The following is a 27408-nucleotide window of genomic DNA, read 5'->3' as shown; positions in this document are numbered from 1 at the left end:
CTAGGCCACTAGGGAACTCCTAAGGGTTTTATTTTAAAATTTTTATAGCAGCAGAAAAGTAATAATAGGGAAAAAGTAGATGACACATAACATGGTTTTAGTAAATAATTGATAAAGGTATTGAGTAGAAGTGTTTGAAAGACCAGGGTTCCAGATTTTGTTTTGTTTTCTTTTTGGGGGGGGGGGTGTTGCTAAGAATATGGCAAGTACGCATTTGATATCAGTGTTCTTACTCAGTAATATTGGGCGTCTTTATTTCTTTGAGGACTTGGGTAGAAGAAAATTAAGGTTTAGAAAATCAATTTTGAACTTCCATGTATCACTGATAATGATTATCTTTCATCCACAGAAACCTTGCAGCGGCCTCTGTGGAACATAAGCAAAGATCTAGGTATGCCTCGTGCTCCATTCTCCCAGCAGCCAGCCCTTGAGTCACCACAACTCCATCAGAACGAGGGTCTGGCAGAGACTGATCCAGACTGTTCCACTTCCCCCATGCCCTCCCGCAGGTTACTCGACCACGCTTTCGATTTTAGTAGGACTCGGAACATTCAAGATGGCAGTGAGGGCACATGAAACTCACTCTAGGATGAAATCTGGGCAAAGACTCAAAGTAGTTAATTTTGTATTTACTACCTCAGCATTCAGAAGAAACCCCAAAGTCGGCGTTTGCTTTACTCTGTCTACAGGTACATCAGACCACGCCAGGGTGGGCCAGGCATTTGTTTGGGCTTCTGCTTGGTGAAGAAAGGGTACTGGCTGTCAGAAATGGCACATCTAATACAAAATGTGCAAGACAGCAGAGGAAGATAGAGGAAAGACGTGCCCTCTGATGGCTCTACTGGGCTGTGCCCAGGTGCCCATTGCCTGTTAGGAAGGGTCTCTCTCCTCGCAGCTTAGCATCCTGGATTGTCCCAATCCCCAGAGTGATCCTGAGCAAACATCGCTGTTGTGTGGCCTTCCAGGGAACAGGAATAACTTTGGAGTCCTCTGGGAAGTGTGCCTGGGATTCTGCAGTGTTTTTAAGCATATAGTTGAGAGTGGGGCTTTGATATTCAAGGTCTTCAAGAGGAATCTCAGACCTGACCAACTATTACCAGGTCAAGGGTTTTATATTCTTGTGACTCTCCCCCCCCCCACCCTTTTTTTTTTTTTTAATGTCCCTGTTGCCCAGGGATCTCTTTGTAAATATATGTGTATTTATAAATAATTTTTGTATTCATCGATCATAATATGTTGGCTGCAATGTAAATATTTTTGATATGCCAAAATTATATATACTATCCAGTTAAAATATTGACAGCAGCTTCTCAGACCACAGATTTTGTACAACTTGGTTTAGTGACTCTAAAGACTTTGTTTAAAGTTTTAAATACATATTTGTTAAGAAGTATATGTATAGAGGCAGGATACCTAGTGATTGAGTACACGCAAACACAGTCTTGGTGTAATTAACCACTTTCTTCATTAGATTCATGTATCTAATCATTTGTCATCTGTTTACAAGTGCCAGGTAGTATAATCTTTCAAGCATAAAAAGGCTCTTTCAACAAATTGCAGTCTTTTCATTGCCATGTGCACACAGATAAAGGGAAAACTTGTTTTGGGAATATGTCTCAGCAAAGTACTTAGTTAAAGAGGAAACCAAAGACTGCCTTTTCCTCTGTGTGTGTGTGTGTGTGTGTGTGTGTCTGTGTCTGTGTCTGTGTGTGTCTGTGTATTTTTTTTTTTTTTTGGTCTTTTGGCCATTTGTTGGGCTGCTCCCACAGCATATGGAGGTTCCCAGGCTAGGGGTCAAATCAGAGCTGTAGCCACCAGCCTACGCCAGAGCCACAGCAATTCGGGATCTGAGCCGTGTCTGCAACCTACACCACAGCTCTCAGCCACACCAGATCCTTAACCCACTGAGCAAGGCCAGGGATCGAACCCGCAACCTCACGGTTCCCAGTCAGATTCGTTACCCACTGAGCCATGACGGGATCTCCTCTTTTTTAAAAAAATAATATCTCCTCTACTAATGCACAGTCTGTCTTAAGAAGGAAGACTGCTTTTGAGAGTATAAGAACATGCAGAAATTCTTATACCATAAAGCTTTAGAGTGGTCCTTGTTTTGTATTAGTGATTATTTAAGCCAAAAAGTTTTCTTGAATTTCTGATAGCAAAAAGCTTTATGTAGACAAAAGACTTAGTACGCTAATAGAATGTAATGGACTACAGCTCTTCTTTTTTTCTGCTTTCAGAAAGGCTGCAGATCCTGTCTTGTAAATTTAGTGAGGACTAGTTATGTATTAGATGACTTCAGTCACTTAAATGAAAATACCTATTTCTGAGTCATTGTGCATTTCAAGGGTTTTAAACTCATGTAATTTCTCAGCTCTTTGCCAGTTTAGCTGAATTTCATACTAGTTTTTAATCCTAAATTTTTCTCCCATAGGCAGCAGCACTTTTCCAGCTGTTTGATACCTCCATGCCTTTCTCTTTTTCCTTTTTAAATTCTCAGCCTCTGTCCATTTTTACTGTGCACTTCTCAAACATCACTATTTCCTTCTCCCTTCAATTTGTGATCCTTCCTATTTGCTAGGTTGTAGTATAACTTGTACCAGGCTGACTTAGAAATCAAGCAGCCTGATTTAGTTGCTGGCTCTGCTGCCTACTAGTTGTGTAATCAAGGGCAAGTCCCTTTACTTCTCAGCCTGACTTTCTCATTTATGAAATGAGGGTGTTTTAGTAGATGTGCTAAAGCTCTTTCCAGCTATAACATTCTCTGAATCTGTGATCCCTCCAGGAATCAAGGAGGATTATCCACTGTAATAAAAAGCTGCTTTCATGAAATATTTGTTCAAGTAGAACAGGAATGATGCTGCTTACTCTGACTTGAGCCAGATTTATTTCCTCTATAGCAGGCGTAATGCTGTAAGAAATACTCACGAGGAGAAATATTCAGCTTCTGATACAGTATCGGTGACTGAGAACCGCCCATTGCTTTCTAGAGTAGGTCTGAATGCTGGTGTTATAGCATCAGGTGAGAGGTGTACCACAACGAATATGAACTAGTGTGTGACTCACTTACTTCTCTAATGTATTCGAGGTTATCCTTGTAGTTCTCTTACTCATGTTCTGGAGGACTTCAGTGAAAAAGAGTTAGAGCTAGCCTGCAGGTGAGCATCAGCTGTCCCCTGGGAGAAGATAGAAGACAAGCTGCAAACCAGTGCTCTAGAAAAGTGCTGGGAGTTCCTGCTGTGGCTCAGTGGTAGCAAACTGGATTGGGATCCCTGAGGACTCGGGTTTGATCCCTGGCCTTGCTGAGTGGGTCAGGGATCCAGTGTCATCACGAGCTGTGGTGTAGGTCTCAGAAGAGGCTCAGATCCTGCTTTGCTATGGCTGTAGCATAGGCTGGCAGCTACAGCTCTGATTTGACCCCTAGCCTGGGAACTTCCATGTATGCCTCGGGTGTGGCCCTAAAAAGACCAAAAAAAAAAAAAGGAGTGCTACTTCTGCTTTTAGCAATGGTCCTTCTGCTGCCAGTGGTGTCTTTCTGGCCTCCCGGTCTCCTGAATGGCCAGGTTCTCTATTACGTCAACTCAGATAGTTAAGGTGTCCTCCCAGATATTGCTAGCTTGCTAAGTAACTAAAAAGTGTCAGGAATTTATTTAAGTGTGGGTAGCCTACCCCAGTTTTAAGACATAATAAATGTAATAAGTTCTCATCCTAGGAGATGGAATTCCTGAAATTTTTCATTATTGCCTGTGTTTTTGACCAAGCAGGTGCTCTGCTATAGACAGAATTAGTGGCTCATCAGTGTTTTTTCGCAGCAGTGTAGTGTCAGCCTGCCGCCAATTTAATCAGAAATGTTGCGAAAGCAAAGGCGAACTAAATGCGGAGAGAAGTAATCTCTGCCCTCCACCCAGTTACCACTTCATATCATTAGGGACACATTAATTCTCTTGATTTGTGTGTGCCCCTTCTTAGACCGATTCTGTAAGTCTGCCTGGAAGAAGTAACATTTTCCTTGTACTCTAAGCCCTGCTGCCACCAAGTCTATGCCTAACCCATTGGCTTTCTGTCCCTCAGCAGCCTCAAGGTGCTTTCCCTAGTGTGCAAGTTACTCTGTAGAACAGGAAATATCAGAAACCCAGCAGACGTGCCACTCCCTCTAAAGTACCATCTTAGAATGCTTTAAATGTGTATTAACAGTTGCCTTCACATTGTCCATTGGGAGGTTGGAAAAGAACATTAAACTATCAAGCAACTTAGACTCTACTATTCATTTTCCCAAGAAAAGGGGGAGATGATTAGAGTCTTGAGTTACCTAAAGGGTTGTCATGTGAAACAAGGCTTAGCTTTGCTCTTTTTATGCCAGAGGACAAGGGTCATGTCAGTGGTGCGGAAGTTACAGGAAGGTGCAGTGTACACTTGCCAATAATTTCATGTAAGCCAACACTCTGACAATTATATTTGTCTTACAATTGGGGTCTCCAGCCTTTCACGTGAAAAGTGTACACAGGAGGTACCTTATCATCTGTTAATAGTGTTGAAGAAGTTTCTGCATTGAGGTGGCCTGTGGTCAAGATGACTTTCAGGTCTCATTCCGTTTTATCATTGGGAAACTCCAGGAGCAACCTGACAGTCTTAAAACTTGGTCCTTCAGAGTCATTGATATACAGTAAGTGTAGAGCACTTAAAAAGTGATTTTAAGCTAAAAGATTGTTCTTTGGTTGACAGAAGGAGCCTGTTCTATGTTAATGGCTGAAAACATGCAACTCTGGGCTTATACTTCTGAGAAAGTCTCTAACTAGTCACTAACCCAAATGGCGTTACCATAATAAAAAATATTTAAAGCCTGTGATGTATTTTAAGCCTACCTTGTACTCTTTAATTTTTATTCCTGTTTCTTTTTATCTGCGGGACTCCATTTGGAATGGGGTCAGAATTGTGATATTCAGTTTTATACCCAGTATTTTACTCAAGTGTGTTAATGGCCTTTTCTAATCATTTTAATGCCCACAGAAATGCCAAAAGGGTAATGGAGCAACAGAGGTAACTTTGCTGTCATTTTGTGCTACGTCCTCCATTTCTGATTTTGCTTCTAGAGGCAGATTAGAGAGGTGATTGTCAAACAGTCGGTCCTTAGAAAATTGATCTAAGATTTTTTGGCCATCTCTAGGTGATGTTTCATTTTTGTATCACGTGGTCTCTTTCCTGGTTCAGTTTGGCAGATGTTTTCCTCTTTCTTCTTCTAACTTAAAACTTCGTTTTGAGTTCAGTCTAAGCCAGTATCAGTTAGCCTTAATTTTACTTCTTTCTTTGCTTCTTTCTCCTTCCTTCCTTCCCTTCCTTCCTTTCTATAGCTGCCTAGTTTGTTGACAAAAAGAACATGTTCTGAATTAAGAGAGCTGTTGTAAGCTTCTCCTAAGAGAACACCTTCAAACCTGGAAGTTTGGTCGATAGTGAGAGGTGTGTGTGTGTGTGTGTGTGTGTGTGTGTGTGTGTGTGTGTGTGTGTGTGTGTGTGTGTGTGTGTGTGTGTGTGGTGTGTGTGTGTGTGTGTGTGTGTGTGTGTGTGTGTGTGTGTGTGTGTGGTGTGTGCGTCCGCGTGCACCTGCACTTGGGAAGAGTAATATTTGGACCTGCTCCCTCAGGTTGTGTGTTGAATGTTTCTTAGCAGTCCTGATCATCTCTACCAACAGGGGGTGAAGGTGAAAAAACAGCTTGCTTTGAGCCTGTTTTCAAAAGTAAGGAGTAAGTGGTCTTTTGTCAGCTGTAACTGTCTTCAGAGAGAAACTGATCATCAGGTGGTCAAGTGCTCTTGGAATATCTCTTGGCCACTTAAAGCGGCCTCTTGATCCGCAGAGAGACTCCTCCACCTTCCACTTTCCCCTGGTTCTCCTTTTTTACCCGTATCAGAGGATATCAGTATGAGCAGCCCTGGTACTAGGTGTACCTGAAGAGAGTTCGAAGCCAAGTTGTTGTTCAGTGTGGCCCTTTCCCAGTGTCTATTTATATTTTCTCACACATGAGAATGTATGTTTTATAAAGCATGTTTGTCTACTTGTTTATTGTTAATATGTCTTCAATAAAGCTAAAAATACATATGATTTTTTGGTCTTCTTTTGCCTAAAGGACAGGAGTGAAATGGTGTATTTTTAACTTTGTGGTCTTTTTGAGAGGGTCTCCAAATAGTTTTGCAGGTTAAAATGGGGAAGGGGTGTCCTTCTCTAGTTCCCGCTGTGTGTCAGAGTCACACACTGCCTGGAGCCTGCCACCGGCGCGCCCTGTACTATGAGCGGCTCCCAGGGGTGCCCTTCCTCCCTCGTGTGTCCGTCGTGGTGCTAGACGTGGAGGGATGGAAGCAAACACACCTAACAGTGCCTGAGAAAATAAGAGGGCATTCTGCACTAAGAATTTGAAGGCAGTGTTTTCTAATCTGCCAAATTTTTTTTTTCTTTTTTTCTTTTAGGGCCACACCTGCAGCATATGGAAGTTCCCAGGCTAGGGGTTGAATTGGAGCTGCAGCTGGCAGCCGCAGCCACAGCCACAGCCACAGCCACACCAGATCTGAGCCAGGTCTGCGACCTACCCCACAGCTCAGGGCGTTGCCAGATCCTTAACCCACCAAACAAGGCCAGGGATTGAACCCTTATGGATACTAGTTGGATTCTTAACCTGCTGAGCCACACTGGGAACTGCCAATCTGGTAAACCTTTAACAGGATATTTGAAGGTTGGTGTTCTGGTCAGCTTACTCACTGTGCCCTATTAGGAGCAGTTTCCTTTGAGTCTGTCACCTCTTTGAAGGCTGAGCTCACAGTGCTGATCCCATTGTCCCTTCTGCTGCACTTTATGAGCTACATTCCACGGATGTCATATTTATTTTTTCTTCTTTTTCCTTCCTTTTCTTTTTGGCTGTGCTCACAGCATATGGAATTACCTGGTACAGGGATCGAACCCATGCCACAGCAGCAACCTGAGAATCAAGAGTGACAATGCCTGGTCCTTAACCCCTAGAGGCTGAGCTGCAGAGGAACTTCCTGCAGGCATCATCTCATTTGACTCTTCACAACACTCTTAAGATATAAGTTGGGTAGAGGGCTTTAACCTCTACTTTTTCTAGTTAAAAATAGGCACTCAATGTCAAAAAGCTTTTAGGCAGTCAAGCCAGGATTTGAATCCAGAATTTGTAACTCATATTCGGGATTTTTCCTCCTGTGAAACATCCAGTTCTGAACAGAGTGTATTGCGTCTATAGTTGTCATAGATGTTTGACTAAAAGCCCCCTGGACATTGATCACTTCCTGTGCGGTGAGGATCTGGACTGGAATGTACACTGGAAGCTGATTTGTACTTTATTCCTGATAGGAAAACACACATTTTCTTAGGTGGAATGTAGAAAAAATGCCAGGGTTTTAACATGTCTGTCTCAAAGTGAGGTGTACTTGGGCACAAGCAGGAGTGTCTTGCTGAGGTGTGAAAGATATTTGTTTGCACTCAGATATCTGACTAGAAGCTTGTAACCCAGTGCTAAAGCTGTCTGTGCTGCAGGGCCAGTTGCCGTGGACTGCTACTTTTATAAAATGCAGTAAGAATGAATTTCTAGAAAAATGAAATGAAAGGGCACAAAGGCATAAGGTTTTTTATTACATATGTAACATATAAAAAGTCTCCTGTCAAACGGCTGTTAAAGTTACTAAATGCTTGTTCTGTGCTTTGTCATGGACCAGTAGCATAGAGTTGGCAGATGGGCAAGACCTGCAGACCACTTTTGGAGCAGCACTGCTGTAGCCACGTGAGAACATGGCTATGCGTCATGGGGGCGGCTGGTCTTACTTTGGAGGCGCCCTTTAATCTTGCTGGTTTGCAGAGGTTGACACTGAGAAGTGGGCTTCTGTCTAGAGGATTCCCTGACTAGAAGCAACAGTTACAAGACTTCAGCTCAGCCCCCTCCCCCTGCACTAAATTCCTTGCTTGTGTGGTGCAGTTCCCTGTAGCATGCTACTTGCATTTCAGTCCTGCCTCTCTCTCTGGCCAGTGCTCTCAGGATGGGTTGCCTGTGACTTTCGTTGCAGGGGAAATTCTGTCACAAGGTAGGCTAAGGAAAGTGGAGGCACAGGGATGGTGGCGCTGAGAAGGAGATGGTTTGATGCTTGGGGGTCTGACGTGGTCTTGTGTAATCGCTATAGTAAGGCTCTGCTGGGGGTGTTCCATGTGCCACCTCTGCTGCTGTCTCTGTTCAACCAATCAGAAAATCTTGAAATCTCCAGGACTGAGTTTGTTGCCTTATTTAGTCCACAGGCCATCATCAAGGCCAGTTGCCAAAGCTCTTTGCCAAAAAGAGACAAATTAAGAAACATTCATGACAATTATTGCTAGGAACCAATAATGCAGTATTAGCAAATACACCTTCCTGATACTGTTAAGCACTTAACATACTCAGCACTTTATCTTCACAACCATCGTTTGAAGGAGGTAGCCTCTTTCCCACTTTACAGATGTTGAAACAGGTTAAGCAACTTGGCCAAATTTACATAATTTACAGGCACCAGAACCAAGAATTGAAATTGTTTCATGAGTCCAAAGCACGGATTCTTTCCCCATGTCAAAGAAAGGAAAAAAGTGAGCATTTATCAAGGCCCTACTTTGTCATGTAGTCTGTTGTGAGCTCAATTCTGTGCCCACCAAATTCATAGGCTGAAGCCCTAATCACCAGTACCTTAGAATGTGACTATATAAAGTCTTTAATGAGGTCTTTGGGGCAGACTCTAATCCAATATGACCGAGGTCCTTTAAGAAGAGGAAATTTGGGTACCAGGCCTGCACGTGCACAGAAGAGACCATGTGCAAGAAGCACGCCCTGTGCTGGCCAATGGGAGGAGGCCTCAGAGGAAACCACACCTGCGGACACCTTGACCTTGGCCTTCCAGACTTCAGAACTGTCCTTTAAGCCACTCAGTCTGTGGTATTTAGTTACAGCAGCCCCAACAAAGTGAGTCTTCCATAAGCCAGCCAGGTGGGTGGAATTTTCTTATGACTCACGCTTAATGAGTTGCCTGCAGTCACATGATCCAGAGCCCACAGTCTTCCACTGAGTTGCTGCTCCTCTGACCCTAGTCTGTGCTTTATACACTGCAAAGCACTGTAGGGAAACCAGAAATGAAACTGTCGAACACGGGCTTGCACGCTTGCAGTTCTGAAGCACCGCACATCGATCGCCAGCCTCACAGTGGTTCAAACAAAAGGGACTAAAGCACTGAAGGTGCTTTGCCAGAACACAAAAAACGGCCATGTGTTTACAGCACAAATGATTGTAAGTCGAGTGCATCTGGGAACAAAGAAGCAAGGATTTGGAGCGTTCGAGAGTAAGTGCTTTTAAGCTTCTATTTTCTTCTCTCCCAAGGAGAAGCCAAGTTTTTAAATCAACAAGTAGAACCCCATATGTGCAATGACTGGCTGCTCTTGAGTCAAATGCCGGATCGAGTCATTTAATTTTGTGTCCTTTTAAAATGCTTCATCAAAGCCTATGTGAATTCCTCTCTCAAAAACAATAGGCTTGTGGTTAAGGTCAGCCACGATAGAAGCTACCCTGAATTATTTATTCTTCTGGGCAAGCTCCACAGACAAGTGTACGGGTATATGTTGCATGCCAGAAACAGTGCAGAGAAGAAATAGCATTGTCATCAAACAGTGCATTACTGCTGCTTCTAGGGCTCTGTTCTTTATACAGGTAACCTGGGCATGGCTCGGGGACCAGGCAGATGAGCTCTTGTTGAAAAGGAACTTAAGAGTCAAGTGTGTAGTGTTGAGAACTTTTGACTTGGAGGGAGCACCAAATCACAACAAATTGCAGATTTGGGGGAAAAGCAATGCATCATGTTGGCAGGAGTTTTGCCTCCTGGTCGCTACTCCTCCACAAGTACCAGCTTTCTCTGATTCCTTTTCTAGACCTTACGTTGTCTGTCTTACCTGTGAATGTGTACCATTTCCTGAGGGTCCTTTGAACTTGAAAGACTTTAAAACCCAGGGAGGCATGAAGTTCAAAAACGATCCCCTTGTCCTGCCCTCGTTTTCACCGTTGAAAATCTTGGTGTTTCTTCCTTTGGGCAGCCTTCATTTAGAGATGGACCTAAGAGCTGGCTGGGTACATTACTTTCCGCTCTCCAGGAAAGGGGTTTTATAAAGAGAAATTTCAATTTACAGAGACGACTGGTTCATTTTTCCCAGAAGTCCTTCCTCGTGTCTCTTTCAGGTTCTTGCAGATAAGGTTACTGAGGGTGGCAGAAGAAGTTAAGAAAGGCATAGAATTTCTTCTAATAGCTCTTGATGGCAGGGTGATCTTTTAGGACACCTTTGATTTAGAACGCAAACCTGTTTCCTTTCTGTTGCCACTGAGCCGCCAAGTCCTGAATCCTTTCCTTCTTATTGCTCTGCCCACTCTTCCCCCATCCCCCAGGAAGAGAGCTTGGGCAGAAGCGAGAAACTAAACTAAGTCTCCAATTTGCTGTCTGTGTTGGAAATGCCCTCTTTTCAAGCTAGGCAGGGGCTGCAGTTTTCTGCAGGGACAGCCGACTGGTATATAAGGATTCTTTATGATCAGCCTGAATTTGAGTTTCCCTGGGCCCTGCATTTACCATATGGCTTTTAAGTTAGTGATTAGGGGCACTGCCTTTGATATAAAACAGCTGTTCCAATCCTACCTTCACCTCTTTTAAGTTGTGAAAGCGGAAGCCAGTTCCTTGTGCCTCATTCTCCCTGTCTGTAAAGTAGAAAGACGCAGGCCTACCTTATGTGGTTACTGGGAGGGGCTTATGCATATAAAGTACTAAGCATCGTATCCAGACAGGGCTCAATAAACTCACTATTAGCTCTTGTTAAGGGCACTCAGGGTGGAGCCCATAGGAGTTTTCCCAAGGGTCCTCAGGGGTTAGCCCTTGTTTGAACTGTCATTGGTCTGAAGAGGGACCAACAACTGCTTGCAGGCGAAGACACGCTGTCACCTCTGTGGTCTTGCCCTGGATACCACACATGGTGCTGCCTCCAAGCAGCGTGAACTAGGATGCTCTGATGGACAAGGAGAGCTTGAATATTTTATGTATCTTGTTTTCCAATTATACTTAAGAGTTCAATAAGCCCAGCAGTAGGACACTAAATTGCAGGTCTGGCAAAGGATGGAACAGAAAAACCTAAAGTAAGAGGGTTTAAAAAAGAACTTCTTGCTCAGTTTGGGAGCTTTGGCTTACTTTTCTTAATACTCTGCTACCATCTGGCTTGGATTTTCTTCAGGCAAAAATAACTGCTGATTTTAAAGTATTGGTTTATCTTCAGTGCCTTTGTAGACTCATCCAACTACTGAATAAATGGCCCACGATAAATGTGTCTCCATGCTCAGTGCAGGGTAGCTGATTCCAGAAATGTAAGCAGAATCAGCAGACTCTCCCCAAGAGGAGGCCTTATCCACTGAAAACCCATTTTCCAAAGCCAGCCAGAGAGACTGAATTTGCAGGAGAGGAGGAGGACTGCAGGGCAAACTGGAGGGTATTCTTGGCATGTTTACTCTTCGGATCTAGAGTTTAGAGTATGTGAAAAACAGTGACATTCTCATACTGGTCGCTAGCCACGGGCTCCTCTTATAAGTCCTCTGCCGTTTTCTTGCCTTTTAGACTCTCGAACCTCTTTTTTCCTCCTTCCCCCTACCGAGGCAAATTGTAAGTTATCTTCACAAGCGTTTGAACAAGCGCTGGCCTCTAGGTGGCGCTGCAGCACAGAGAATGGCAGCGGCTGGCATCACTTCGGGCCACCAGGTCTCAGGGATATTCATTATATAGGGGGATTCGTGGGACTCCTGCTTCTCGGATCTGGCTTTTGTCACGTTCAGGCTACGACCTAGAAGACACCGGTGGGGGGGGGGGGGGAGTTTGGGGCTGCTAGTCTCAAGCACCATAACACAGCTTTAGGTTCCTGCCAAGGCAGAGCCCAGAGTAGCTTGGCCAGGGCAGCAAGATTTGGGCTTGGCCTGTTGGGAGAGTGAGCCCAGAGCTTCAGGTTTTGTCTCCTCCTGCCCAGGTTCCCAGCCCCAGGTTCCCAGACGTGGCAGATAGTGCTACAGTCCTGTGGCTTCCTCCCCACACACCTCATTCTCACCCTCTGCTGTTTACAAAACACCTTCCCCTGTGTGATCTCATTTACTGCTCACAAACTCCCAGGGAGAAGGGACAGGGTGGAGCCCTCCCTTGGTCTCTGGAGCCTTGAGAGAACACAGTGCTTGGTAAAGATCTCCCTCCCGGCAAAGAGGGAGTTCCTTGAAGGCAACTACTGAATTCAGCTGAGTGGTTTCAGGGTTTAGTTTGTGGAGCTTGGCACAAAGAGACACTTAAATTGTTTACTGAATGAATAAATACTTATAGATGAAAAAACCAAATCAAGGGACAGTAGGAGGTAGAGTCTAGAGGTTAGGGCTTCAGGCTTCCAGGACCAGGGACATTGCCTCACTAGCTACTTACTGCAGGACACGTTTTTTCCAGTTAAAAATTTATCTTGCTGTTACAGGGACTCCCGCAGACCCACGTCTGGCACTCGAGAACATGACCGCCGTTGTAATGTGGGTCAGGCACCAGGGCTCCAGTCTGTTGTCTCTCAAGGGGACACCAAGGGGTGTGCGCAGACAGATCTGGGGGAGCGGCTGGTGTTTCTGAGGGCTTCCTTAAAAGTAGGAGGGGATGTGAGGCGCTCTGAGCTTCCCATCTATCCAAACCCTCTATCCTTTGCTAATAGGGTATCTTGGGATCAAAAGCTTCATTCAGGTATTATCCACCCCACCCCACTACGATCCATGAATCAGCACTTTCTTTGTTGTTTAAATGTGCATACTTCAGGTAATTTAGGACTCTGCAAGGAGACCACATAAAGTCAAGTCTTAGTTCCACCGTTTCCTAGCTGCTGGCCTTGGGCGAGTCATTTAAGCTCTTTGTGCCTCTATTTCTCATCTTTGGGATGATGATAATAAGATATGTAATTCATAGCATTATTGTGGAGATTTAGAGAGTTAATAAATATAAAAGAGTTTAAACAGTCCCTGATAATAATTAAAGGCTAGAAAGTATTCTGCCGATCTTTCTTACCTGGATTCTGGATTTGAGCAGTTTGTGGTTTGTGTTTACCCTACAGAGGCTCTTCATGATTTTGGAGGATACCCTGGAATTCCTGTGTTCTAGCTGTCAGGCTCTCAGTTTTCTCCCACTCAATTATAGCTCTTTTGAGATCTAAAGGAGAAAGTAACTTGAGGAGTTCCCATCATGGTGCAGTGGAAACGAACCAGGAGGTTGTGGATTTATTTGATCCCTGGCCTCACTTAGTGGGTTAAGGATCCAGCATTGCTGTGAGCTGTGGTGTAGGTCGCAGACGCGGCTCAGATCTGGTGTTGCTGTGGCTGTGGTGTAGGCTGGCAGCTGTAGCTCTGATTGGACTCCTAGCCTGGGAACCTCCATATGCTGCAGGTGCTGCCCTAAAAAGCAAAACAAAACAAAACAAAACAACCCACTGAAATGCATTTTCTGCTGATTGGAGAAGGGACATTACCTTCATTTCCACAGAGCCTCCCCTGGTGGCTCCCGTTGGAGTTCAAGGGCTTTCTTCTCTAACGTGGTGCTCACCACATAGCACACAGTAGGTGTTTAGTCAGCGATTATGGCAGGAGGAAAGGAGGGAAGATACAGAGGATAACATTAGTACAGAGTAGATTATATGGACAAGGTCCCTATGGAATTCACACTTGTCTCCTAAGACCTACTGACTAAGCATGAAAATCACCAAGGAAATGTGATCAGCTTGGAGGAGAAGGAGGGGGTGGAGGAGAGAGAAGAAACTGGAACAGCTGCTATCTGACCGAAGGTATCAGTGTCTCCAACGATGAGGGTTCCATAGGTTCAGGCCAAGTTGAAAACCTTGCTGCTGCTCAGGGACATTGAAGGCATCTCCAATTGCTCTCTGCCCCAGAGATGCATCTTTCTAGGGATGGTTTGTCACTTGTTTTGTAGCCTCCCGGGTGCTCTTCTTTATGGCTCGAGACCAGCCAGATCGCCGGACCCTTCTGTGGGTTTTGGCGGGAGAAAGAGTTGGGAGGTGGACAGTGGTCCAGGATAGTTGTTAGTTGAAAAGCCTTTCTGACCTTGGCCGTCTTCTTCCAACTCTTAGGCCAAATTAGACTTCTAATAGAGCCTCACCCACAGCCCAGATCCTCCACCCTGAAAGACTTGGAGTAGATAGAATGTAACTAGAGACTAGTCTAGTTTAAGGTTCCATCAGACAGTTGAAATTGAAACTCAACAGAGCTTTTCTAGTAAACACATTAGCTATTTAATCAACTGGGTCATTGATGATAAGTAGGACTGTCTCGGCTGGCACACCAACTTTGATGGATAATACCTGCCTAGGGAATAGCGTTGAGAAGGATTCTGAATCTACAGCATCACATCTGGGGCTTAGGAGCAAGTACTGTGATCAGTCAACAATGTCTGGCTTAGATGCAGGAAAGGGGAGTAGCCCCAAGAGAGGTAGATATTTACCTACTGAAGTTGCTAATGAGAAGAGGAGACTGTTTATTTGAAAGCTGGGAAAACAAAAATAGTGAATGGTCAGCTATGCTCATGCCAGTCAATCAAGATGAAACTTGAGAAATTCAACTTTGGGGGAAAATGTGGTACCAGCTCAATAGGGAAGGTGGGGACAGAGTCGTGTTCTGGTTCCATGTCTCTGTAGAATGTTGATGGTATTAAAAAACAGCCAGGAGTTCCCTGATGGCCCAGGGGGTTAAGGATCTGGCATTGTCACTGGTGTGGCTTGGGTCATTGCTGTGGCACAGGTTTAATCCGTGGCCTGGGAACTTCTGCATACTGTAGGCATGGCCTACCTCTCCCATCCCCCAAACAAAACACATACACACACCAAAATAACAATAGCAACAACAAAAAACACAGCCGGGTGGAGAAATAGTAGGTATGACGACCTTGGGTGGTTGCTCTGAGTTGGAGTTCAAGACCTGGGCAGATCCCAGAATAGAGAGTCAAGCCATTGATAAGCAGATGGAAGAACACAGAGAGTGTTTCCCAAACTGAGTCACACGAATCACTTAGTATCCATGAGATGTGACCAGTTTTTTGCCATGAAAAATAGGCCATGGTGGGGAGAGGGGGGGAGCTCCAGTATTCAAGTTTGGGAAACCCTCTGACGATAATATTCAAGAAAGATAACTGTGGCTCTGGGTCAGTGGGGGTTATGGAAGAGAAATACAATAAATTATAAAAGCAGAAATGTGGGTTGGTTTAGGCTCCGAGAGGCCTTGAGTGACAGGCTGAGAGGTTAGGCTTTGACTGGAGGATCAAACAGAGGATCATGGGCTAGAGTTGGGATTAGGAAAGTGACGCTTGATGCCGTGAAAGGAAGTTGGGTGAGAGGGGAGATGGAAGGGCAGCAGATTCGCTGGGCAGCTGTCATATGGTCCAAACAAGAGGTGTGAACAGCGGTAACTAGGACAGCAGCAGTGGGAATGGAAAGAGAGGGCCAAAATCAGGAGCCATCTTCCAGGCGTATTGTTGGGACCTGGCAGACTTCAGGCAGCACTCAAGGTCATGAAGGCTGTGCTGAAGGGCACCAAGTGGCCCTGCTCTGCAACTGAGGACAGAGCCTGCAGGCTGGGACGGAGATGGCTAAGAGAGTGTTTGATCAGACAGAAAGTATAACTTCTCCCCTGGGGGGGTGATTAAACCCCGAGAGCACCCGGGGCTCCGGCGTTACTCCTCTGGAGCTCTCTCACGGGCTCGCAGCCTGTGCCCTGGGCCCCTGAGGCACACCATGGCTCCAAGCCCCCTCTGCCCCAGGAGTCCCTCTCTCTCTCTCTCTCTCTCTCTCTCTCTCTCTCTCTATATATATATATATATATATTTTTTTTTTTTCCGCCATGCCTATGGCAGAAGGAAGTTCACAGGCCAGGGACTGAATCTGAGCTGCATCTGCAACCTATACCACAGCTGTGGCAATGCCAGATCCTTAACCCACTGCACCAGGCTGGGGATGGGACTGGCAGCTCCCCATCGACAAGCTGGATCATGAACCCACTGTGCCACAGTGGGAACACCTGAGTCTGTAATTTTAATGTTGTGTGTGAAGATTGGAGGGGGCCTTAGAGCTTATCTAGTCAGGGGCTTTCCAACCTGACCGAACATCAAGATTCTCCAAGGAGCTCATTAAAATGCAGATTCTCAGTCTCTCTTTCCAGAGTTGGAGTCAATTGCCGGAGCCTAGGAATATGCATTTTATGATGTCCTGAAGTGGTCCAGTTGCACAGTCAAAGTTAGGAATTATTTAGTGTCATCTTCTTCATTTGGTAGGTGAGTAAACTGAGGCCCAGTTTAGAGCAAGGATTTGCCCAAGGCCCTTGCACCAGGGCACCAGTTAGTGGCACAGCTGACTAGTACTCCATGCTTAAGGATCCTCTAGTGTAGCATGAACTAGTACTGGGTCCCATAGGTTGTCTCTAGGCTGAGAGTTACACAGTGATTAAAAGGTTCCGAAAACTTTTCCCATTGCCACCCTGCACTGGAGGTATGCTCCTTCAGTCTAGGATAGACACACAAGAGCACAGAGGGCAAAAATAATAGCAATAAGAGTAGCTAACATTTACGGCTTGCCAGGCATTGCTCTAAGCGCTTTGGATGTAGACCTCTATTAATCCTAATAACCCTATGGGTCCGTATTGTCCCCATTTTACAGAAGAGGACACTGAGGCACAGTGAGGTTAAGAGGGCAAGCTGCTTTCACCACATCCTATGCGGGTGCCCGTTTTCCTTTGCCTTGGGACCCTCTGAGCCTCTACTTCTTTTATTCCACACACTCAGAGCTGGCCCCTTCCCCACCCTACCTGCCCCCAGGGAGCCATTCAGAACAGTGCTGGGGGAGTTTGGCTACAAGGTCGTTGTTGCCCCCAGTGCCAGGCTCTGCTATGTGCCTCCCTTTACTGAGGGGCCGCAACCAGAGAGCCAAGCCATCAGGACTGTGTAAGCAGCTGGCAGCAGGCCCTGGTGACCGGCACTGCCAGTCACCCTGGAGGGGGCCTGTGGCACAGCTGGGCAGGCAGTGGAGAGAGGCTGCTTTCCCTGCCAGCCCCAACTTGGCTGGAAGGGCAGGCAGATCCAGGGAATTCATTCCTTGGTGAAGGAGGAGGGGCGCATTCTTGGCCAGTGCAGAGGTTTAGAGTTGTGTGCGGTGCCTGAAAGAGCTTTTATTACAGGTGAGGCACAGGTTACAGGTCTCAGGACTGCTGTTGAAACACGGTCTAATTCTGTTACCCAAGGCCCTTGTGTTAGGACTCACGTGATAAAAGTTCTTCTTGGGCTTAGTGAAAAAAGTTTATCTTATTTGGATGTTGGGAAAACAAAGATGGTTGAACAGTCAACTATGCTCATTTGATCTAGATGGACCCTGGAGGGTCTGGTGCTGAGTTCTCTTGGCTGTGTTTTTATTTTTGCAGTGGTTGCTCGGAAGCTCGGGTTTCTCTTTGTGGCTTAAGTGGACACTCCATCTGACTTTGAGTTCTTGATAAAATTAACTTCTTCCTCTCTAGTGTTTCCTCCAATTTTAATGGTTATTAATCCCTGAATTGATTTTAATTTGCCATGTTTCTGGCTACAATATATGAAAGTATCAGGTTCATTGCCTATTATCTGTTAATCTGACATTTTCAATAGGTTGGTTTTTGTTGCTGTTTACCTTTTTACATCTTTGTTGAGCAATTTTTCATGTTATTTTCTCCTATAAACGTGCTCTATGTTCTGCCCCATTAATTGAAGTGATATTAGTGCGTATTTATTGATCTGTATGATTTCTTTAAATATTAAAAGGATTTACCTTTGCATTGTAAACAGTTTTTTCAGACATTGCCCCATAGTGTGTGCTTTTATTTTAAGTTACCAGGAAAAAGCTGGGCAGAGAACGAATTAATTTAATTTCTTATTTTTGTACTACAATGGGTATTTATGGAGCAGTCTTTTTGATGTTCCACTTTGCATTCGGTTTCTGGTGCTAAGAGCAGTAGCATTTATTAAGTGGTTATGATGTGCTAGACACTGTTCTTTATACGTAATAATTTTTTTCATAACAATATTACGAGGTAGATATTATTATCTCCATTTTACAGCTAAAACTGAGGCCCGATTAAAAACTGCAGGGCTTACCCAGCTAGCAAATGATGGAGCCAGGGTTCAAACTTGAATCCTATGGGACAGTGGTTCTTCATCGGGGGATGATTTTAGCCACCGGGGACAGAGGGAAGGTCTGGAAACACTTTTGGTTGTCACAACTGGGCAGTTGCTCACTACTGCATAGTAAGCAGAGGCCAGGGAAGCCACTCAGCCTCCTACACTGCAAGGGGCAAAGAATGATCTGGCTCAGGTGTCAGTAGTGCCAGGCTTGAGAAATCCCATGTAGACCAACCATCATGTCATCTCCTTAGGATTCCTGAGAGCTCTTTAACTTGGTTCTCCATCCTCCGTCTGCCTGTACAACTGAAATGTCTCAGAATGGGGTGGACAACTGTATCCACAGTGGCTGGTCTTAGGGAAGGGAGTGCAAGCATCCAGAGGGGGTCCCTGGCTCGGGGAAGCCTGAAGGGTAGATACCTCCTGGGAAGAGGGGTGCTGATCCCTGAGGCAGAAAGCAGGAAGCCTTCAGGTCCATTGTCATGGCCAGGCCCATTGTCATGGCTGGTCCCAAGAGGGGCAGGGGCTGCAGCAGGAGCTTGTGGCCTTGTTACCTCAGGGAGGAGTGCTCCCTCCCCTGTCAGGAACCAGCCCTCAACACAGCCCTTTGCAGGCTGGCTCACTTGCTCCTCCCTCTGCCCTTGGCTCCCCAGCGCTAATCCAGCATCTGACCTGGTCTAGCTCTCTGAGCGCGGGTGCCTCCTGCCCACCGACCTCACCTGGCCACTGACCCCAGCCGTCCCTGGAAGTCCGTGCCCCAGCCATACCACTGGCCCCTCATGCGGAAGTCTCAGATGCAGTCTTCCAGAGGATATGGCAGAAGAATGTTCCTAATCCTGGCAGCTGGGACATTGCTTTTGGAAGGCAGTGCTGTGGCGAGAAGAACACTGCACGAGGAGCTGGCAGACCTAGGCTGGTGGCTTCGTGCCCTTGGAAGCCCCGCGTGCCACTCCGTGCGGGTTACATCTGTCTCCTCCACGGGGCCTGGCACCGGGCTTTGCGTGGGGCTGGCTGTCAACAGTTATTTGTTTGGTGGAATAAATGCATCACTGCTCTGCTCTCTGATCTGGACAAATCGAAATCACCTCTGCAGAGGGACCTGGGTGGCGGCAGCAGACTGCTGCACGGCAGAGGATTCAGGGTCCCTGGCGATCTGTGCAGGGCGCAGGACTCAAGGGCTGACCAGCCTCCTCCTGCCTGCAGGGCAGGCGCCTGGACCCGGTGCTGAGCCTGCTCTTGCCTGCGGGCTTGTCTCAGCCCACCTCATTCTACCTCCCCACCGCACACACCTGGGCCTGAAGATCTTGGAGGCGAGAGGCTGTTAGTAAATTAAACGGAAACTCAGTGGGGGCCGACTCTGTGCCAAATACTGGGCCAAGCACAGCAGACACAGGAATGAATAAGAAAGATGTGCCCCTGACTAGTGGGGAGTAGAAATTTTCAACTAGTAAATATTAGTGGAATGTGTATAATGAAGTACAGGTTTTTTTTTTTTTTTTTTTTTTACTGTTTATTATTGACATATAGAAATGCTAGAAATTCAGCGGATACAATTTCCATCACAGGGCGTTCCTGTTGGTTGTGGCTCAGCGGAAATGAATCTGACTAGCATTCATGAGGTTGCGGGTTTGATCCCTGACCTCACTCAGTGAGTTAAGGATCTGCCATTGCTGTGAGCTGTTGTGTAGGTTGCAGATGCCGCTTGGATCTTTCGTGGCTGTGGCTGTGGTGTAGGCCGGTGGCTATGGCTTCTATCGACCCTAGCCTGGGAACTTCCATGTGCCGCGGATGCGGCCCTAAAAAGATGAGAAAAAAAAAATTCATCACAGAAGCCACATTAGTGTCCCTTTCTCTGTACTGTTTCTGCCCAGAGGCAAATGTGGCAGTTACATGTACGGCCTGTTTCAGCAGGTTACATTCACCCCAAAAAGTCTGGCCCCGTGGTCTGCTTTGATATAGTTAAAAGAGTACCGAGTTCTAAAAAGATCTCTTTTTTGGTTTATTTGGCTGGGCCTGTGGCATGTAGAAGTTCCTGGGCCAGGGATTGAACCTGAGCCACAGCAGTGATGAAGACAAATCCTTAACCTGCTAAGCCACCAGGGAACTCCTATGCATTCTCTCTCTCTCTCTCTCTTTTTTTTTGCCTTTTAGGGCCGCACCTGCAGCTTATGAAAGTTCCAGGCTAGGGGTCGAATCAGAGCTACAGCTGCCGGCCTACACCATAGCAACATCAGATCCGAGACATGTCTGCAAATTACACCACAGCTCACAGCAACACAGGATCCTTAACCCACGGAGCGAGGCCAAGGATTGAACCTGCAACCTCATGGTTCCTAGTCGGATTCATTTCCATTGTGCCACAATACGACCTCCAGTATACATTCTCTTTTAAAAAAATGTTTATTCCTTTCCATTATGGTTTATCCCGGGAGATTGGATAGAGCTCCCTGTGCTATACAGCAGGGCCTTATTGTTTATCCATTCCAAATGTCATAGTTTGTTTTGCATCTACGAACCTCAAACGCCGGTTGCATCCCTCTCCCTCCCCCATGCCTTGGCAACCACGAGTCTGTTCTCCTTGTTTGTGTGTCTGTTTCTGTTTTGTAGATGGGTTTGTTGAGCAAAATTTTAGAATATTTATCACCACCAATATCAGCCCCATTAGTAATCCCCCTCCCCCCAAGCCCTGGCAATAGCTAATCTACTTTCTATCTCTGTAGATTTATCCATTCTGGATATTTTTCATAAATAGAATCATATGTGGTCTTTTGTGTTGGCTTCTTTCACTTAGCATAATATTTTCAAAGTTCATTCCTGCTGTAGTATATATCCATATTTCATGCTTTTGTATGGCTTAATGATAATCCAATGTATGGATATACTACGTTTTAGTGACTCATCTATCAGTTTATGGACATTTGAGTTGTCTTAGCTGTTTGGCTATCATGAGGAGTGCTGCTATGAACACTGATGTGCAAATTTTTGCATAGACTTAGCATTTTTCTTGGATATATACCTAGACGTGGAATTGCTAGGTCATAGGGTATGATTGGGGTTATTTCTTTTTAGGGCTGCACCCGTGGCATATGGAGCTTCCCAGGCTAGGGGTCAAACTGGAGCTGCAGCTGCTGGCCTACACCACAGCCACAGAAATGCCACATCCGAGCTGCCTCTGTGACATATACCGCAGCTCAGAGCAAAGCTGGATCCTTAACCCACTGAGAGGGGCCAGGGATCAAACCCCTGTCCTCATCCTCAGGACACTAGTTGGGTTCGTTACCACTGAGCCACAACGAGAACTGCTGAATGGGGTTCTTGATTGCAAACAGCAGAATCTTCCCTGACACTCTTAAAGAAGAAATTACCAGCAAGAATATCAGAATCCTCCAAAGGAGAGGCTGAAGGGCTGGGCCTGGAAAATGGGACAAGAGCCATCGGTCGGTTGGTCAGTGGCCAGGCAATGAAGCCGTAGGCAGGGCCACCCCATGGAAGTGCTTGGGCTGGCACAACTTGGCAGCCTGACCGCTGGCTCTTGCCCAAGGTCCCAGTCTAGGAGAGAGTCTGCAGTTGGTCAGGTCTGTGTATCCACTCCCCCTCTCCCCACAGCTCTGGGCCAGGGAAAGGCATGATCTGGTCACTTCAGCCCCCACTGTGTCAGGGCAGCCATCTACAACGGGCAGTTTTCCCCAAAGGGAAAGGAAGGCAACGACGTGAAGTTGGAGAGAATGAACACCCCCCAAACGACAAACGTCTGCTACACCTGGGCCAGGTTTTGAGGGGCCAAAGCCCAGCCTCCTGGAGGAGCAGACCTAGCACACCTGGGGCAGGAGGGGCAGATGGAACGCAGTGCGGAGTGGGGAGGAGGTAAGGAGAGCAGGTGGGGAGGCTTAGCTATAGGATGGCCTCTGGTTGGGCCCCAGACTGATCTAGAAGTGGGGAAGGGCTTTCTGCCTCTCTATTGCCCCCTCATCTCTACTTTTCCTCCATTCTTTTTTTTTTTTTTTTTTTTGTCTTCTTGCCTTTTCTAGGGCTGCTCCCGCGGCATATGGAGGTTCCCATGCTAGGGGTCTAATTGGAGCTGCAGCCACCGGCCTACGCCAGAGCCACAGCAATGCCAGATCTGAGCCACGTCTGCGACCTACACCACAGCTCACGGCAACACCGGATCCTTAACCCACTGAGCAAGGCCAGGGATGGAACCCGCAACCTCATGGTTCCTAGTCAGATTCGTTAACCACTGCGCCACCATGGGAACTCCTTTTCCTCCATTCTTCTGTCCTCCCTTTCTGGCTTCTTTTGGCCAGATTTTGAAGACCCTGAGAGGGATATATATACACACACTGGGCAAATTCACTAGGCTGTAATCTCCATGAGAACAAGGGACTAAATCTGCCTTTTTCCTCATAGTAGCTACACTGCGTAGAACAGTGCCTGACACAGAGTAGATGCTCAATAAACACCTACTGAAATCTTGAAAGATTATGGGCAAAAAGTAGTTGAGAAAAAAGAATGCCACATCATATAGACTGAATTATTATTCCCCATTCTTTGCCCTTTCCCTGTTCTAGTTACTCTACATGCATAACCTTTGCCATTTGACTTGGCAATACCTGTTAGCAGAACAGGTAAGGGATATTTCCTTGTCCCCTTGATGCTGGGCATGGCCATGTGATTTGATTTGGCCAACGAATTGTTAGTGGACATGAGGCCAGCAAAGCTGGGTTATTCACTTGGCCTCATGCCTTTCTCCATCTGCCTTGAGAGCCTGGGTAGCCTCTGGGTAGCTGCTGGTCTAAGAAAAATGAGGAGGTTTATGAGCCAATCTGAACACCACCTGCAGCTGGAGCCAAACCCCGGGGTCTTGGGAGAGCCACAGCAGATCCACAGACCTGAGAGGGAGAAAAATGAATGTATAAATGACTTTGGGAATTCTCTGGCAGCCCAGCAGGTTAAGGATCCAAAATGCTCACTGTTGTGGCACAGGGTTCAATCCCTGACCTGGGAACATCTCCATGTTGCAGGCATGGCCAAAAGCAAAAACAAAAACAAAAAACACTAAATAAATAAACAAATGATCTGGAGTCCAAAGACCTAATTTGAATTTGAGCTGATTAATTTTATTATCCTGTACTTAATATCTCCGTGTCTGTTTCCACGTCCATTAAGTGAGGAAAGCACCTACCCTGTGGAGGGTCGGCAGAGAACATGTTTAGCTGCAGAGCCTCACAGCAGGGCTTGGTAGATTGTCAGCTGCCCAAGAAGCATCCATGCTTCCCCTCTCACACAGTCCCAATTTTCATGACGGTTTCATACCCCCCGCCCCCCGCCCCATGCTTCCTGGGACTCTGAGTTCCCCCTGAACTTCGGAGCTGATTGGTGGAGGAGTCTTGATTGATGTAGGGCAATCCCAACCCTCTGGCCCATATTACTGGCTCACGAACCAGGTGTGTGCCAGTAGAAAAGGGCACGGGTCCAGCCCTGGCCATGTGCTTAGGCACAGGCGGGTGGATCAGTCAGGTTCTTAGCTGCAGTAACAGAAGCTGACTCTGGGTGATTCAGCACTTTAAAAGTTTACTGAAAGGACAATGGGTGGCTCAGAAGATCCTAGGGAGAGCTGGAGAGCCAGGCTCCAGGCCAAGCTGGCCCACACCACTCCCCCGTTCAAAGCTGCGAGAGAAAGGCTGACAGCACCAAGCTCTGGAAGCGGGCGCTGCAGGCTCTACCCCAGCTGCTTCTGTGCCAGGAACAGAAATTTACTGTGACCACTGATGCCTGTGCTGTAGGAGCGGGATGGAGGAGGGGAGAGAGGAGGAAGGAGAGGGAAATGGGCGGGGAGAGGGTGGCGGCGGATGCTCTGCGCTTCTTGCATCACTCCTGGAGTAAAAGTCCCGTGTCTGCATCAGGAGAGCAGACTCTGGCTTCTACCTTGGGGAGGTGGGACTTAGAATTTTCAACGTGTCCTAACAAAGGATGAGTGTTCAAAAGAGCCAGCGTGACAACAAGTATGAGAGATGTTTGCTCCAGTTTGAGAACATGAGGCGCAACAGCACAGTTTGCTGGGACTTCTTAGGAAGAATTTTCCTCGTTTAGAAAACGGACACAAGAAGAGGCTCTTATTTCCTGTGGACACTGCGATGTGCTGGTGTGGAGCTTGGAGCACAATAAATCATTTGGGCACGTGGGAAACCAGCCTGAACATGAAGCCAATACACGGAGGAGGGAAGGAACAGGAGAGGAGCAGAGAGAGCCCAGGGCCACTGTCCTTGGCTGATTCAGAGGAAGGCATCCAGCCTCTGCATGTCCAGTTACATGAGCAAGTGTGGCCTGGGTTTTCTGTTGCTTACAGCCAAATGCATCCTAAACTGATGCAGTAGTGATGACACATAAAAACTACTAGAGGGAGTTCCTGTTGTCAGTCAGTGGTAATGAACCTGGCTAGTATCCAGGAGGATGTGGGTTTGATCCTTGGCCTCGCTCAGTGGGTTAAGAATCTGGTGTTGCCGTGAGCTGCAGTGTAGGCTGCAGACATGGCTCGGATCTGGTGTTGCTGTAGCTGCGGCATAGGCGGGCAGCTGCAGCTCCGATTTGACCCCTAGCCTGGGAACCTCCATATGCCGCAGGTGTGGCCCTAAAAAGACAAAACAAACAAACAAACAAATAAAAACTACTAGAGGCAACAAAAGGCAAGGAAATCGGTGAAGACCTGGGTTCTAGCCCCATTCCTGCCTTGTGCCTCTTAGCCAAACCATTTCAGCTCTGCCCCGCAGTTGTGCCTCGTTCCAGAGCTGTTGCAGAGGGCAGTCAAGGATGGGAGATCCCTGGGTAGCCTAGTCCAAGTGGAAAGGATTCTTATTCTTCCTGGCAGGCTCCGGTAATCAAATGAGACAGGGGCAAAACCACGGTAATAAATGAACAAACAAACAGCTGTTTTCTCAAAGGCTTTAACATTCCAGGTTCCCATTTGGCTCAAGTTTTCGTGTATCCTCTATACTTGGCAGCTGGGTGGGAGGTAGTGGGCGGGAGGAAAGAGAAGGAAACGCTTTGAAGTAGAATTAGGTCAAAGCTGATCACTGAACAGCATGTAGATGCGGGGAGTTTGCTTTTCCTTTTCTCTGCATTCCTAGACGCACACTGGGAAAACTTTAGGTTCTTGTTGCGGGAGGGGGCGTGAGGAAGGATGGCAGATGTGCCAGATGTTTTACCTTTATTAAGAGAATCATCGGAGACATCGTCCTCAGGGCAGTCCTTGGACGTGGGGACACTGGCCTCCGTTTTCAGGGGCGGCAACAGTTCAGAGAGGTCAGGTCACCTGTCCCCAGCATGAACTTGAACGTAGTCCTGCCAGATTCTAGACTGAGCACGCTTTTTAGGACCCCTCACCAGCTCCCAGGAAAAATGAAAACATACTCCCCTGGGTATCTGAGCTCCAAAGGTTTAACCCGAAGCCTAGAGAGGGCTGAGGGTTCACTCCCAGCATTCTTTTTCCTTGAGGGAGGCACCTGTGGTCATATACATACATATAACCCTAACATATATAATATATATATATATAAAATCCTTTTTAGTATTAAAGTATGGTTGAGTTACAATGTCGTTTCAATTTCTGCTGTACAGCAAGGTGACCCAGTCGCATGTAGACATTCCTTCTCTTACGTTATCTGCCTGTATGAGGATATCTTTGAAGGACACGCAAGAGCTGGTCAGAGTGGGTGAAGTGAGGGTGACGGAGAAGGAACCAAGTCTCTGGGGATCTCCGGGAGCAAGGCTTTAACTTCACGGTTGGCCTTTTCCTTGCTAAACATTGTCCTATGTGCACGCATTACCTATTTAGAAGGTAAATTCAATGATTTTTCAGGCTTTAGGTCTTGGGTCGGCTGCTTTCCAACAGTGACCCGGGCTCGTCATGTTTTAAGATTTTCTCATTTGTAAAATAGGGACGCAAATGTCTACCTCTCAGGCCTGCTCAGAAGATTGGATCATAAAATGCATAGGAAAGGGTTTGGCACTGGGCCAATGCTCAATAAACGGAGGCCTGCTCTTGACACTGCCCAGCTCGAGCCATAGGAAAACTGCAATGAATAGGTCGTGGCTGCTTGTGGGCCAGGGCGTGTCCACAAGTAATTTTGGAATATTTAAATTTTCAACCTGTACTGCCTCTTGGGGCTGAAAGAGCACGGCAAGTCCCCCATGAGTATAAACCGTAGGTTACAAGAGAGAACACAGGTGTGCGGCCCCGCAGATCTGGCTTCAGCACCTGAAGCTGTGTGACTCTGAGGAAGGCCCCCAAGCTGAGCTTCAGCACCCTGGCAGCTCTGGGGTCACTGGATCCTCATGGGTGTTCTTTGTTCCTTATCAGAGGCCCACCTCCCAAACCAGATCCAGCTGCAGAACACATCAGCCGGAAGTCTTTGGGGGGACATATAGAGAGGAAGACGCAGATCACACACAGCAGGACAGATAATATTTCAAATCCACACACCTTTCCTCTCCACTTACCCTCCCACTCAATTCCTCTTCCCTGCCAACCATTTTCTTGCTTCCTCCTTTTCACCTTGATAACTTCTGAAAACTCCCTCTGTGGGCGGGAGCAGTTTTCTGCACGCAGTGGGTGGGCCTCACTCAGCAAAGACCTCGCTGGAGAGGGGGAGGGGAGCCTCACGCCATCCTGCCACATGTCATTGGGCGATAATTACAATTACCTTGCAAGCGTCTTGTGAGAATGAACAGACCTGGAATTCAAGTCCAAGTTTTCTGGCCTCAGGTTCACTCTCTCTTCCCACAGCTATCTCAAAGCAACAAAATATTATCGAATCTTGATTGCTAGAAACTCCCCTTGCTTGAACACTCAGTTGACCATGTTTTGTGGTCATTATACATTCCACTTTTAGGAGAGACAAAGAGCTAGCCAGGAATGTGAAAATAAAAATTCAACTTCCAGAATAACTTCTGGGGTCAGTCCAATTTTACGCCAACATCTTATTCTCTCTGCATCTGTGATGCCAACCAGGGAGCTTTGAATTTCAAGTGATGACCCCTGAGGCAGAGTGACAGCCTCTGTTGTCAAAGAGCCATCTTACTGTGTTCACTGACCTCTGCTTCAGCGAGAAGGCAGATTGAGATGTTTCAGAAATCATCTGCAAGACTTGAGATGTGATAAGGTTTTCTTCTTAG

General features: G+C 46.6%; 1 protein-coding gene across 3 annotated transcripts in view; it reads left to right on the top strand.

Moving 5' to 3' along the window:
- LRIG2 (leucine rich repeats and immunoglobulin like domains 2) overlaps positions 1 to 4850 on the top strand; it is a 66404-nt gene extending 61554 nt beyond the window's left edge. For all 3 annotated transcript variants that reach the window (XM_047784978.1, XM_047784977.1, XM_047784979.1), the window contains one exon: positions 350 to 4850. In XM_047784978.1, the coding sequence (XP_047640934.1) occupies positions 350 to 576 (227 nt within the window). In that variant the 3' untranslated portion in view covers positions 577 to 4850. The remainder of the gene's footprint in view (positions 1 to 349) is intronic.
- The last annotated feature ends 22558 nt before the right edge of the window (positions 4851 to 27408 follow it).

Source organism: Phacochoerus africanus, chromosome 6 (assembly GCF_016906955.1).
Source record: "Phacochoerus africanus isolate WHEZ1 chromosome 6, ROS_Pafr_v1, whole genome shotgun sequence".
Classification (NCBI taxonomy): Eukaryota; Metazoa; Chordata; class Mammalia; order Artiodactyla; family Suidae; genus Phacochoerus; species Phacochoerus africanus.
Note: the sequence above shows the minus strand (reverse complement) of the source record. Positions and strands in the feature narration are given on the sequence as shown.